The sequence below is a fragment of the Trachypithecus francoisi genome, unplaced genomic scaffold (genome assembly GCF_009764315.1).
Source record: "Trachypithecus francoisi isolate TF-2019V2 unplaced genomic scaffold, Tfra_2.0 Lachesis_group11, whole genome shotgun sequence".
NCBI classification, from domain to species: Eukaryota; Metazoa; Chordata; class Mammalia; order Primates; family Cercopithecidae; genus Trachypithecus; species Trachypithecus francoisi.
This window is the reverse complement of record NW_022681456.1, coordinates 40,681,522-40,695,266: the sequence shown is the minus strand read 5'-3', so window position 1 is coordinate 40,695,266 and position 13,745 is coordinate 40,681,522. Positions and strand designations below refer to the sequence as shown.

Genomic DNA, 13,745 nt, shown 5'->3' with positions numbered 1-13,745 from the left:
GAATTAGAGAGTACCCTATGGAGCCATACAGACTCAGGCTTGAATGAAGACTTTGCAACACAACTAGCTAGGTGCCCTCTGTTTTCTCTCTGCAATGGGATAACTGTAACTATTCCATAGGATTGTTAAAACAACATACAAGAACAACTTAGCTCACGGTCTGGAATCTAGTAAACTCTCAGTCCATGGCAGCTGTTATCATCACAACCGTTGTACTCCTCCAATGAGCCACACAATCAAGCTCTCAAATGTTTATGGAGAATCTATAATATAGTACAAGTTGTGCTAGGTAGGTGCCACTGGAAGATATAAAAACTCATTCTGTATAATTCTTTCCCTCTAGTTGGGAAGCTCTGCCTTATTACCAGACCTGCAGGATAAGTTCAGAAAAGAAGAGAGTCCTTGAGGCTGGAGTGCCCTGGAGAGGCTTCGTGCAGTCCATGGGACTGGAGGTGGGCTTGGAGGGGCAGGAAGGATGAGGTCAGTGGAAGGACAGCAGGGAGGTCATTCAGATAAAGAGCAGAGCCAGAGAAGTCTTGGAGGCAGAAGCCCCTGCAGAAGCTTAGTTTCTAGCAGAGTACATAGGAAGCCAAGTCCCTGGGGCTGACTGCCTGGCTCACTCCCTGCTCAGCCTTTTCTGCCTGTACAACCTTGGGCCATTTACAGTGATCTCCTGTGCTTCAGTTTACCTTTCTTTATTGTGAGGATTAAATGAACCAACAGATGTATAAGCACTCAAAAGAATGATTGACACAAAGTTCACGCTCAATAAATATCATAATGACCAGAAAGGCTGCCTGGCTGAAATAAGATTTAGAATCATTTATTTATTCATTTCTGCACAAAATCTTGACCAGGCACCTACTGAGTGTGAAGTCCTGTGGGATGGAAGGTTGCCTAACAGTGGTGATGTGATATCTGATGGGGAGGGGCTGGGAAATAATCCCTTAATACATGTATATTGAAACTCTGCTCTATTTTAGAGGTAGTCTGGATGTCAGGTTAGGACATAAACCACCACCCCCCCCCCCCCCGGCAGCTGTTAAATAAGGAAGATAGACATGTCCAGTGTTTTATATCCAAGGGCTTTTTCATATGTTGTCTCTTTCCAGTAAGTTAAATAGAGAAATTGCTTTTAATCCCTTGTTATAGGTAAGAGATTTGGGGTTCAGGGAGGTTCTGTATCATGCCCAAGTCCACCTGGTGGGTAAATGACAGAGTACCAGCTGGAGCCAGGCTGCATTGGTCCAGCTGGCTTCCAGAATCAGAGCAACTGCCTTGGAAACCAAACAGAAGGACCCAGCCAGGAAACTGCAGGCAACCAGAAGTCATTGAGCTCTCAGACAGGGAAGTGATAGGTTAAAAGGGTATTGAAGGAAGCATTGTTAATAAGCAGTCTTCAAAATGGCATAGAGGAGACCAAAGCAGAGAGATCAGTGGTGAAACCGGAAGTTCAATGGTGAACAGTGCGAGGTGAGAAGACTCTGGGCCTGTCTGTTGCTCTACCATTTTTAACCTGTTGTTCACCCACCCCCCACTTTCATTTGAAAAGATAACCATTTTAACTTTTCTTTAATGTTATTTACAACTTCAAAGTAATTATATTTTATGACAAGAACAAATCAAAGTAATAAAGCAAAACATAGGTCTGTGTTCCAGCACGTATCTTTACCTCCAAAACTAGCCCCACCTGAAATTATGTGAGACTTTGGTTCACGCCTTCCCTCTTCCTCCCTACCTCCCAATACTGTGAGATGCACCAGCTTCTCCTAAAACATTAGAAATGAGCATGATAGAAAAGGATACGGGAGAGATTGCAAAGGCAAAACCAGGAGGACTATATGATCGATAAAGTGGATGAAGAGGAAATGAGTATAAAAAACTGTTCTAATCTATGTATCTGAAAGTTTTGTTGATAATGCCGTGGGTGGTAGAGCGAGTGCGGTCAGGGAGTCAATTTTAGGGTTCAGGTTTGGGCATAATAAGAACCCACATGGAAGCTGGAGGAGCAGCTCCTGGTGGGTGAAAGGCTATGTCAGATGTGAATTCATGCATCGCATGGGTTCAAAGTGACTGTCATAGATGTGTGGATTGGAAGCTCACCTAAGAAAGGCTCTTTACAAGCAGACTCAACTTTTCCAGAAAATGCTTCTTGTACAGTCAAATGTGGTAGCATGGAGATGAACTACGTAATGTCACTAACACCAGGCACTTGTTTAATGGCATGAACTGTATTAGTCAAATTCCATCAGAGATGGAGACTCCATATGATGTAGTCTACGTGGTATCAAGTCAAGTGCAAAGTCATGAGACTGGACTCAGAGATGAGCATGGAGATTTGATGGGGCAGGGTGATAGTGTTAGAAGAAACAGGACGTTTCACTTCTTGGTCTTTTGGCTAAGATCAAGTGAAGAAACAGGACATCATTTTAAATGAAAAAAGCATTGAACCAAAAGTCAGGGGATCTAGTACCAATTGTAGACTTTGGGAAAATTTAAATGCTCTTATTCTCTTTTATAAATGTTATTGCTGCTGCTGATAATGATGATGACAATGAGGATGAAAATGATGTGATGATACCTAACACATACAGTGTTTCCGAATTTCTTCCAACCTTAAAAACTGTGCTCTTATAACCAAATAAGTATACTTTCTCATTCCCAGAAGGTACACATTTTCATAATTTGTTTCATAAATTGCTTGGTGGAAAACTAGGGCCTCAATAAATGGTAGCTAAAATAATTATCACTTTCTAGAATAATGTATGGAACATTATCTAGAATAACATCTGGAGCACATGGAAGGTGTGCTCCCTGCCTGTTTGTCAAAATAAAATAGTTGAAATTAGAAGGAGAAAACAAAACGATTTCATTTTGACAATGATCATTAAGCTGACATGTACATGAGTAGCAGAGGATGGTAATAGCACATTTTACAGGTTTGAAGGTTGCTGTGGACTGAATTGTGTTCCTCCACAAATCACATGTTGAAGCCCTAACGTCCAGCGTGACTGTACTTGGAGTAAGGAAGAAATGCAGGTAAAATGAGGGACTCGGGCTGGAGCCTTGATCTGATAGGATTAGTATCCTAATCAGAGCAGACATCAGAGAGCTCACTCTCTCTGTTTGCCATGTAAGTACACATCCAGAAGGTGGCTACTTGCAAGTCAAAAAGAGAGGCCTTATCAGGAACCGAATCGACCAGCACCTTGACCTATTTCCCAGGCTCCAGAACTGTGAGAAATAAATTCCTATTGCTTAAGCCACCCTGTCTGTGGTATTTTGCTATGGCAGGCTGAGCTGGCTGTTCACAGGTCTAGTGTTGTACCATTTCTAGCCCTGTATATCAGTTGGCATATAGATTCAGTGACTGGAGACAGATAGGTTAAAAAAAGATAGCTTATTTCTCTCTTGTTAAGTCTCAACCTATATGACAACTCCACTCCATGAAGTCATTAGGAATCCAGATTCCTGCTGTCTTATAGCCAAATCTAGGGTATTGCCTTCTTCTGTGTGGCCTAAGATGACTCACCAATATGTTTGCTTTCTACCCAATGAGAAGGAGAGACAGGGACAAGAGAGCTTGGCCCTGCCCTTCACGAATATGACTCAGAAGTTGCATACTTTGGCTCACATTCCATTGGTCAGAATTTAGCTCCTTGGTCATACTCAGCAGCAAGAAAATGTAGTCTCTATTCTCTGTGGATGGTTACTCACTAAAAGTGGGAATTCCATTGCTACAAGAGAAGGGGAGAATGGTTTTCAAGGGACATCCAGCAGTCTTTGCCACAACCTGATTTATGAAAAATTAAGTTTCTGATAAGATTTTTTAAAAACTATTCAAGGACTATTTAATTTGAATAAAATAACTGATTTCTCCCCTGTGCAAATATATAAAAAATCTTTTCTCCAAACTCAGAATAAGAGGGGATAGAAATGAATCCTAAATGTTGTATCGACTGCTTTAAATCTTCCAGGGGTAAAAATATATAAGAAAGAACTTCTAGAACAATATATATATAATATAAATAGAATAAGCTGAAAAAATTACTGGGTTTTCCTATGATTACTCTAAGCACTTGTCACAACCCCCTCTAAAAATCTTTTCCTCTGAAATCACTTAAATTTAACCCTTTTTTCTAATTTCTAAGGGATAGAGTAAAATAAGAAAGGAGATGCCTTATTCTAATATTTGGTTTCTCTTCTACTACTATTCCCTTCTTAGGGAAAACTAAAGAAAAGCTATTTGCCTTAAGTAACTATTAAAACTAATATCAGAAAAGTTTGTAAATATGAAACACATGGAGAATATCTAAACACTTATAGACACATTCTAAAACTTGAGAAATAAGTAGTTTTAATGACTGTCAACCTAGGCCGCCATAACAAAATATCACAGACAGGCTGGCTTAAACAGCAGAAATTTATCTCTTACAGTCTGGAGACTGAAAAGTCCCAGGTCAAGGTGATGGCAAATTCAGCTCCTGATGAGCACTCTCTTCAAGATGAGGGGTGGGGGACGGGGGGTATCTGGTGTCTCAACAGAACACTAATTCTACTGGATCAGTGATCTAGCTTTATTAACTCATTTTACCCTAATTACTTTCTTACTCCAAATGCAGCCACACTAGGGGTTTAGGGCTTCAACATATGAAATTTGAGGGACACAATAGCATAGTTCATAGCAGTGAGAAAATGCCTTTTCTTTGATTATGTGTGCCTTTGCCAATAACCACCCAGAGGAATCAAGGGGCAAAAATGCCGCAAGTTCAGTCAGTTGATGGATTTACTCTCGGCTTAGTTGAAGCCACTACAAATATCATCTGAGTTATTTTAGATTCAAATGAGACACATCATAAATTCAATGTCTTTAATGTTAGAAGCTTGGCCTCTCATCAAGTCTCTGCTTTAGGAATAAATAAAGCAATTCAACATTGAGGCGGGCAGCTTTGTGACCTACATGATTGGATGCCCTGGGGTGCTGTAATAGCCACCTGGTTTTGTTTTCTAAATTCACTGATAAAAAAGAGAAAAAGAAAGAAAGAAAGAGAGAAGAAGGAAGGAAGGGAGGGAAGGAAGGAAGGAAGGAAGGAAGGAAGGAAGGAAGGAAGGAAGGAAGGAAGGAAGGAAGGAAAACTCTTCTACTTAACAGTTTCAAGTCCCCATTTCAGCTTCTCTTTTTTTCCTCAGAAAGCACAAGATTCCTAGATGTTTATCTGTTTCTCTTCAGTGATTTCCTCTTAGTTACGAAAACTAAGCGCAACAAAAAGGTAAAATGCTATTTCAAAATACATTTCTAAACAAGTTTGTTAAATGAGTTTAGAAATATTTCTAAATAAATTGTGGTAAAAATATAAAATGTTCTTTTACATCAGGCTGAATCTTTTTCTCTAAAAAAAATGAAGGCACTATAAAATATTGATGTTTTTAGTCATAAAGCTCTGAATTAAATAAATAAATAAATAAATAAAACAAAAAAATGCGAGTTGCATTTCTCAAGGATGTCAAAAGAGGAATACATTTTTAGAACAACTTAATCTATATACTTGCAAGCTAAGTCCCAGAAGCCACAGGACTTTGCCTGACCTGCCTAAGCAAAGGAACTCAAAACATCTTTGTCCATTTTGGCCCGTTCCTTTACTGAATTGGCCACCACAACAAAAACAGCTAGAGTAGGACCCCTCTGAACTGTCTACTGTCTTGTGTTGAGGTGGTATTCAACACTCATTCTGATTTGAAAGCTCACATTATTTCTCAGAAATAATAATTTGGGGGTGGAGATGAGAGGGAGCCCTGATCTCTCAGTGTCTACCTTATATAAAAAGTGTAGAAACCAAACATGTATGCAACTGGCATCACAGACAAAATGAGTCAACTAAGAGCTAGAGCTGCAAAATCTCTATAGGGAATAGGGATTTTTTTCACATTACATAAGTATTATTTGTTACTATTATTGGTGGTGTTATTTTTACTACCCATTAAGCCACTGATCTGTTGCTGGTCCCCAAAAGGCTTTCTAATTTACTATTCCACAATCTGTTTCCTGAATGGTGTGTTTGAGTGGTATCAGATAGGGAAGTTTCTCTAAGGCTCCCATACATCCGCTTGCAGAGGTGGGAAGAGAAATGCAGTGTCTTTAACAGTCAGAGATATCTAATGTTGCTTTATTCTATTCACTTCTTTACCAAGTGACTAGCCTTGCATAGATAAGATCATGAGACTAGCTATCTCATATCTTTTAATAAACTAAGCTTCTACATGGCATGTTGGTTAGTTGAGCTAAATCTTTAAGCAATAAAATGATACCCATTAATCAATCTATGAATAGCTAATTGGTGGTTGGGGAGGGAATGGGTGTACAAGAATATTAAGAGTCACAGTTTCGGAATTTGTATGACTTCCCATTATAAGTTACTCAGACTAGCGTGTCTGAACAAGCCAAGTTCTGAAAAATCTCTACCCCCTTCAAAAAACCTTGATGCTTGCATAGCTGACCTTCATGTCAATTAATGGTCAAATCAGAGTATATGAATTAATGGCAGCCCGTGTCGGACATGTAATAAACTGATATTCTGGTTTTATGCATCACAAGTTGATTCCTAAAGTAAGAAATGGTATCAGTTTACATGCCTCTTTGCTATTTTATGTACAATTTATACCAAGCAGGTCACAATTTTTAATTTTTACCCCCTTTTGAAAAAAATCATCATCTTATGTGCTCAAAACAATTTCAATTATTTATAAATTCTAGAGCATGGAATCTATTTAGAATTCAGTATTAGATCCCAGGCATACAGTTGGCTGAAGTGTAACTTCTCATTCATCTAACTCAATACTATAGAGAGATTAAGATACTAGGAATGAAGAACTTACCATTGAGGTGAGGGCGATTTAAATGTTTCCCAGTTATGGATATCAATCATTATTTATTCAGATAATGAAACTTGGAGATCAGAAACAGTTTGCTGCTGGACATGGTGGCTCACTCCTGTAATCCCAGCACTTTAGGAGGCTGAGATGGGAGGATCACTTCAGCCCAGGGATTCAAGACCAGCCTGGGCAACATAGTGAGATCCCATCTCTACAAAAAAATGAAAAACAAAATTAGCAGGGCATGCATGGTGGTGTATGCCTGTAGTCCCAGCTACTTGAGAGGCTGAGATGGGAGGATCACTTGAATGTAGGAGGTTGAGAGTGCAGTGAGCTGAGATCGCACCACTGCGCTCCAGCCTGGGTGACAGAGTGAGACCCTGTCTCAAGAAAAAAAAATTTTAATAATAATAATAAAAATGAACACTTTGCTATAAATCACTATGCTTTGGGGAGATGCTTTTCAAGATCCAGAAAGAGGAGTAAAACTTTAGGCAATAATAGATTTTAGGCAATTGTTTCTCAGAATCTATTTGCTTACAGATGCACTTTAGGAAAGTGTGCCAATATTTATTTCCTGTTTATTACATTATTTTTCTTGTTAATTTCAGAAACTTGGAGGCTCAGACCCTGGTTTAATGTGTCCTTCTCTTACTCCTGAGTTGCAAGCAGTAATAAAAGAGGGTGGTTCATGTACAGTACTCGATCAGCCTATTCCACTAGATAGGTTGGTAGTCAAAAGTATTGAACCACTCCATGTGTCAGGTATGTGTCTATTTTCATTATTCAGCTCATCTGTTTGCCATCACAGAGTTTTATGTTGGCCTTTCTTGGTAGCAGGACATAAATCCAATTTAAGTCTTCATAAAAACAAGACTGTGTTCCTATGTGTCTATATATCTTTCACTCTATGAATTAGTTATGGTGTTCAGTGCTTGAGTGATAGCTCTGTTACTTGCTAATTGTATGACCTTAGACAAGGCACTTCAGTTTTCTAAGCCTTGGCAAAATAGGGATAATAATATCTATTTCAGTGAGTTTCTATGAAAATTAAATAGCAAATGTGATGCATTCAATAAATGATAGTTGCTACTAATATTGTTATTACAGTATCATCATTAATACTATTGCTATTATTAAAACACTGAGAAACCATGACCAGATATGCAAGAGTAAGATATTTTATTACACTCTATTAAAATAATTATGCCAGATATATATATATATTCACATATATACACACACATATACATATGCATGTATCTACATGACACATGCATCAGAAATATATACCATTTTTAATCTTTTATTCAAGTATTTCTTGAGTATCTCCTGAGAGCCAAGAACTCAGCAGGCCCTGCAGATACAAAGATGAATAAGGAACAGCCGTTGGCCTTGGGGAGCTCTTAGAATAATGAAAGATCACTAAATCCTCTGTCAGAAAAGCCCTGGGACTCTGAGTTACTCAAGGACATTTCAGTCTACTCAGGGCTTGAGTGGGCGGCAGTGTTCAGGAGGAAGCAGACACCACTCTGCTTTGGCTAGAGGCTCCTAGACCAGCTGAGGCCAGGCAGGTGGGGACTGACATCCTGTCCCCATGGGAGGGGCTGGAAAAGAGAAAGCGCTCACCATCCCCCTTAATTCCCACTCCAGCAGCCAAGCCCAGAGCTTCAGTGATGAGCATAGGACTGACTCATACATAATAGAGAAACCTTAAAGAGTGAATGAATGAATACACAAACAACAGTAGCAAATACTTACATAGTTATGCTACATAGCTAAGTTATATATTTAAATGCCAGCCGGGTGTAGTGGCTCATACCTATAATCCCAGTACTTTGGGAGGCCAAGACAGTAGGATTGCTTGAGGCCAGGAGTTTGAGACCAGCATGGGCAACATAGTGAGACCCAGTCTCTTATTAAAAAAAGAAAAAATAGGCTGGGTGTGGTGGCTCATGCCTGTAAACCCAGCACCTTGGGAGACCAAATTGTGCAGATCACCTGAGGTCGGGCATTTGAGACCAGCCTGACCAACATGGAGAAACCATGTCTACTAAAAGTACAAAATTAGCCAGGTGTGGTAGCGTACACCTGTGATCCCAGCTACTCGGGAGGCTGAGGCAAGAGAATCACTTAAACCCAGGAGGCAGAGGTTGTGGTGAGCCAAGATCGAGCCATCGCACTTCAGCCTAGGCAACGAGAGTGAAACTCCATCTCAAAAAAAAAAAAAAGTGAAATACAGCAGCACACACTTGTATTCCCAGCTACTCAGGAGGCTAAGGCTGGAGGATGGCTTGAGCTCAGGAGTTCAAGGTTGCAGTGAGCTATGATTGCTACTGCACTCCAGCCTGGGTGACAAGAGTGAGACCCTGTCTCTAAAAATAAAAATAAATAAATTGTAAAAATTTTGATGCCTTACATATATTAACCCATGAATTAATATAACCTCTCTCTCCAAGAGCAGAAGGGAAGCCTGTACCCAGAAAGATAGCTTCTGCCTCCTGTATCCATTCTTTCTATTTTCGGTAAGATTTGATGAAAGGTAACAGGGCAGACCTTAAAGCCTCTTGTATTTGACTTCACTGGGACCAAAGTCTATGTAGGCCAAAATCTGCCAAGCCAGACAGTGGTTCAGGAGCAAGCCACAAAAGGAGTATGTCAAGGTTGCAAAACCTTTGCTTGGTGAGTGTGCTAACTTTCAGTGTGAGCCTCTTAACTGCCCAAGGGATGGCAGAGGAATGTAGATAAAACAAAACTTCAGTATGTGGCGGCTGGAAATCACTTCTGTTCTGTAATTTGTTTAGTTTACTTTTTCATGGGGAAAAATATCATAGTAGAGGGCATCCTGTGCTAGGAATTTATTCTACTACAGTGGCTATAGTTATAGATTACTATAGATTGGCTATATTAGAGATTGTGGCCTGACACATAGACTTGAGTAAAGGAAGGTGCCAGAACACCCATGAGGAAGAGGAAGCAGCTCAGCTGAGGGTTCAGTGTAGTCACAACCTGCCAACTTTAAGACTTGAACTTTATAGGAAATCTGACATCACTGGATTACCTTGAAAGATGCATGTTTTTTCTCCTCTATTTCTTTTTTTTTTTTAATTAAAAAATCTTTTTAAAAACATTATGCTTCTGGGAACAGGCGCAGTGGCTCATGCCTGTAATCCCAGTACTTTGGTAGGCCGAGGCAGGCTGATCACTTGAGGTCGGGAGTTCAAGACCAGCCTGGCCAACATGGTGAAAAAATCCAAAAAAGTTAGCCAGGCATGGTGGCACACACCTGTAATTCCAGCTACTTGGGAGACAAAGGCACGAGAATCACTTAAACCCAGAAGGCAGAGGTTGCAGTGAGCCAAGGTCACACGACTGCACTCTAGCCTGGGTGATGGAGTGAGACTCTGTCTCAAAAAGCAAAAACAAAAACAACTATGCTTCCACCGTTTTATTTTCTGATTTTACTTACCATCTCTTGTTCCTTTTAAAAATATTTTTCTCATTCCTCGGGCCTATTAACTTGACTAATTAGATACATGAGGCAGTACATGAGGCAGAGTAGCTATAGAGTAGGAAAAAGTAAATGAGAACAAGAGAGAGATTGAGCTCTGGAGTGAATGACCTAATTCCAAATCCTGGCTATATCATTTATAAGCTCTGTGACCTTGGAAAAATTAATTTGTTTCCTATTTACAAGTAGGAATTAGCTGACCTATCTCATAGGGTTGCTATGTAGAGAAAAAACATAGTATGGTGCCCAGTACATAGAAAATGCTTTTAAAATGGTGTCAATTATTGTATTAGAATGTCAGTGAAAAAAGAGCTATTCCTGCCGATATATGATACTCTCTCCGAATTGTATTTTACAGGCCTAGCTTAGCAGGTCCTTTTATTTATAAAGTCCCTTGTACCCATACTACAAACCAAATGGAGCAAGGATGCCTGGAATAACTTAGAAATACAGTTACAGTTTTTGAGGAAAATGAATTCCAGAAACAGCCAAGAATAACAACCTGGTCTTTAAAGCCTCACTTGCTACAAGGAATTTATAAGGCAAAGAATTACAGAGTAAAACAAACACAGCCAGCTTTTTTTTTTTCCCCAGAAAGTCATTTTAATAGGTTTAAGTCCTCTCACTGAAGAGAAGCTGGACAGAATTTTATGGCCTCTCCTTAACAGACTTTATTTGTTGTAGTAGAATTTAGGAATTAGGATGTTTAGATTGTTATGAGTATAATCTGTGATACTGGGGTAGTTCTTGCAGTTAAGAAAATAAGTATTGACCGGGTGTGGTGGCTCACACCTGTAACCCCAGCACTTTGGGAGGCCAAGGTGGGTGAATCACCTGAGGTCAGGAGTTCGAGACCAACCTGTCCAACATGGTGAAACCCCGTCTCTGCTAAAACTACACAAAATTAGCTGGGCATGGTGGTGGGTGCCTGTAATCCCAGCTACTTGGAGGCTGAGGCAGGAGAATTTCTTGAACCTGGGAGGTGGAGCTTGCAGTGAGCTGAGATCGCACCACTGCACTCCAGCCTGGGTGACAGAGCAAGACTCTTATCTCAAAAAAAAAAAAAAGAAAGAAAAAGAGAGAAAGAAAGAAAATAAGTATCTTATTCACTGGATTCTGAAAGAAGCCCAACCCTCCTCAGATAAGCCTGAGTTAAACTAACTCCAACAAATACAAATAGTGACAGCAGACAAGCATCAGCTTAATGATCAGCAAGAATATGTCACTTGCTCACTTTTTCTCTTCTCTGAAGTACTTGATATGGGCAGGAGACAGCCCTGGCCTGTTTTTGTTTGTTTGTTTGTTTCTAAACACTGACTATAGAAAGAATGTACAGGGTCGGGCGCCAGTGGCTCATGCCTGTAATCCCAGCACTCTGGGACGACAAGGTGGGCAGTTCACGAGGTTAGGAGTTCGAGACCAGCCTGTCCAACATAGTGAAACCCCGTCTCTATTAAAAACATAAAAAATTAGCCAGGCATGGTGGTGGGCACCTGTAATCCCAGCTACTCAGGAGGCTGAGGCAGGAGAACCCGCGTGAACCTGGGAGGCAGAGGTTGCAGTGAGCCGAGATCCCGCCAGTGCACTCCAGCCCGGGTGACAGTGCAAGACTTCGTCTCAAGAAAAAAAGAAAAAAAAAAAAGAATGTATAAGCTTCAGAACTGTGTTGTATTAATAATTCAAAGAAGAGACTTACATTTTAAAAGAGCTCCTGCTATATTAAAAAAAGAAATGTGCTCTCCCACTATCTCCTGTCTTTTCTTTGAGACCAGCTAGAAAATGACAGAACAGGCTCTCTTTTGCAAACACAGAAACCATGCCAACGTCTCTTTTTGTTTTGTTTTACATTTCACCCAGTTTGGTGGATGCTGGATTTTATTTGAGTGGTTTTTGACTTTTCTTGGCCTGAAGTATTCAGGTGGTTTTGTATTTTTGCCATGTCTTAATTTGTTTATAAACCTTGGTTGGATGTGACTTCCCTTTAAACACAAAAATAAAATTTTTTAAAGGAGTGGTGAGGAAGAAAAAAGAAAATATTATATTGTTTTGTATATTTTTATTTATATTTTCACACACACAAAAATCTACCTCACGTGCTTAGCTTATTCTATGAGGAGGGGCCCATTTCCCATCACTTAAGCCATAGTTGGATTTCATCAAGTATCAGAAGTCACCAGCTAAAGAAGAAAGGGTTTTTATAGTAGAGTGGGTTTTATTTGGACATAGTAGTGGGGTCTTGGCATTGAAACAAAATTAAAAAAAATTTATACCCTACATAAACCTCCCACCCTCATTAAAACAAAAACAAGCCAAATAGAAAACAAACCCTAGGTTCTTGTACTAAGAAATTGTTTGGATTTCATATGAAATGATTTGGCTTTTTGTCTTTGTAATATCTTTTTCTAGTCTTTGGGTTGAGAAATGCTTTTCTTATACAACACGAAAACAGATATCGACAGTGTATAGCAGCATTCTTATTACAAGCCCAAACGGAAAACATCAAAGTATGTATTTTAATGTTGTGGGTCTTTGATTCTTCAGAGTTTACATAAGCTCACCCCCAGCCTCTTAAGTAACAGCGAATGAAAAGTTTTGTGTATTTCTCTCACCCACTTGGGAAGGGCAGATTTGGGAGGACGGGAGGGATACATCTAGTCCATATAATGCTCAAAAGCCTCAGTATTTACAATTTCCTCACACTTGCAGGGTTGAGGAACAATTTCCTCACGCTTGCAGAGTTCTCCTCCTGGAGAAGCTCAAGAGCTGCCTGCGTTCTGTGGTTTCTGTAGGAAATGGGGGAAGAATTGATTTGTATTGCATGATGAACTTTTAAGACGCTCCAATCAATTTCCTAAGTGCATACAATAGGATATTAGCTTAAGGAGGGCCTGGTGCAATAACGAGCTGTGTCAAGTCAGCTTGCCAACCTTTGAAAAACTGCCATTGTTTTTACAGCTATGGAGTTGAAAGAGCAGTTGCCTGACTCTGGTTTCTCTATCTTAGAAGTTTCTATTTTTGAATTTCCCCTGGTAGGCTTTCATCATAGCCACAATGTGGCCAGACAATACATGCAATACTCAGTTTCCTGGGTCACTGCCCTCAGTCTCTTAAATTATACTACAGGTTGAGAACTTGTTTCCACAGAGAATGAATATTCCAGCAATGCCACGTTCAAATTACGTATATTCTCAGTACTCATTTTTCTAATGAGTTATCATTGACTATTGTTTGATTACTCATAACCGTTATCCAACGTGCATACCATACTCATTTAGCCCATCTGCATTTTCCTGCATGATTAGAAGTATTTATATTAGATGTAAGAAAGAAAGTATGCAAATGTTTCATTAGTCTTCAGTTTTAA

The 13,745-nt window shown here is 39.7% G+C and overlaps 1 protein-coding gene across 3 annotated transcripts in view; it reads left to right on the top strand.

Moving 5' to 3' along the window:
- PLEKHG7 (pleckstrin homology and RhoGEF domain containing G7) overlaps positions 1-13,745 on the top strand; it is a 65,172-nt gene that overhangs the window by 49,927 nt on the left and 1,500 nt on the right. For all 3 annotated transcript variants that reach the window (XM_033221086.1, XM_033221088.1, XM_033221087.1), the window contains 3 exons: positions 5,191-5,270; positions 7,482-7,635; positions 12,788-12,885. In XM_033221086.1, coding sequence (XP_033076977.1) covers positions 5,191-5,270; positions 7,482-7,635; positions 12,788-12,885 — 332 coding nt within the window. The remainder of the gene's footprint in view (positions 1-5,190; positions 5,271-7,481; positions 7,636-12,787; positions 12,886-13,745) is intronic.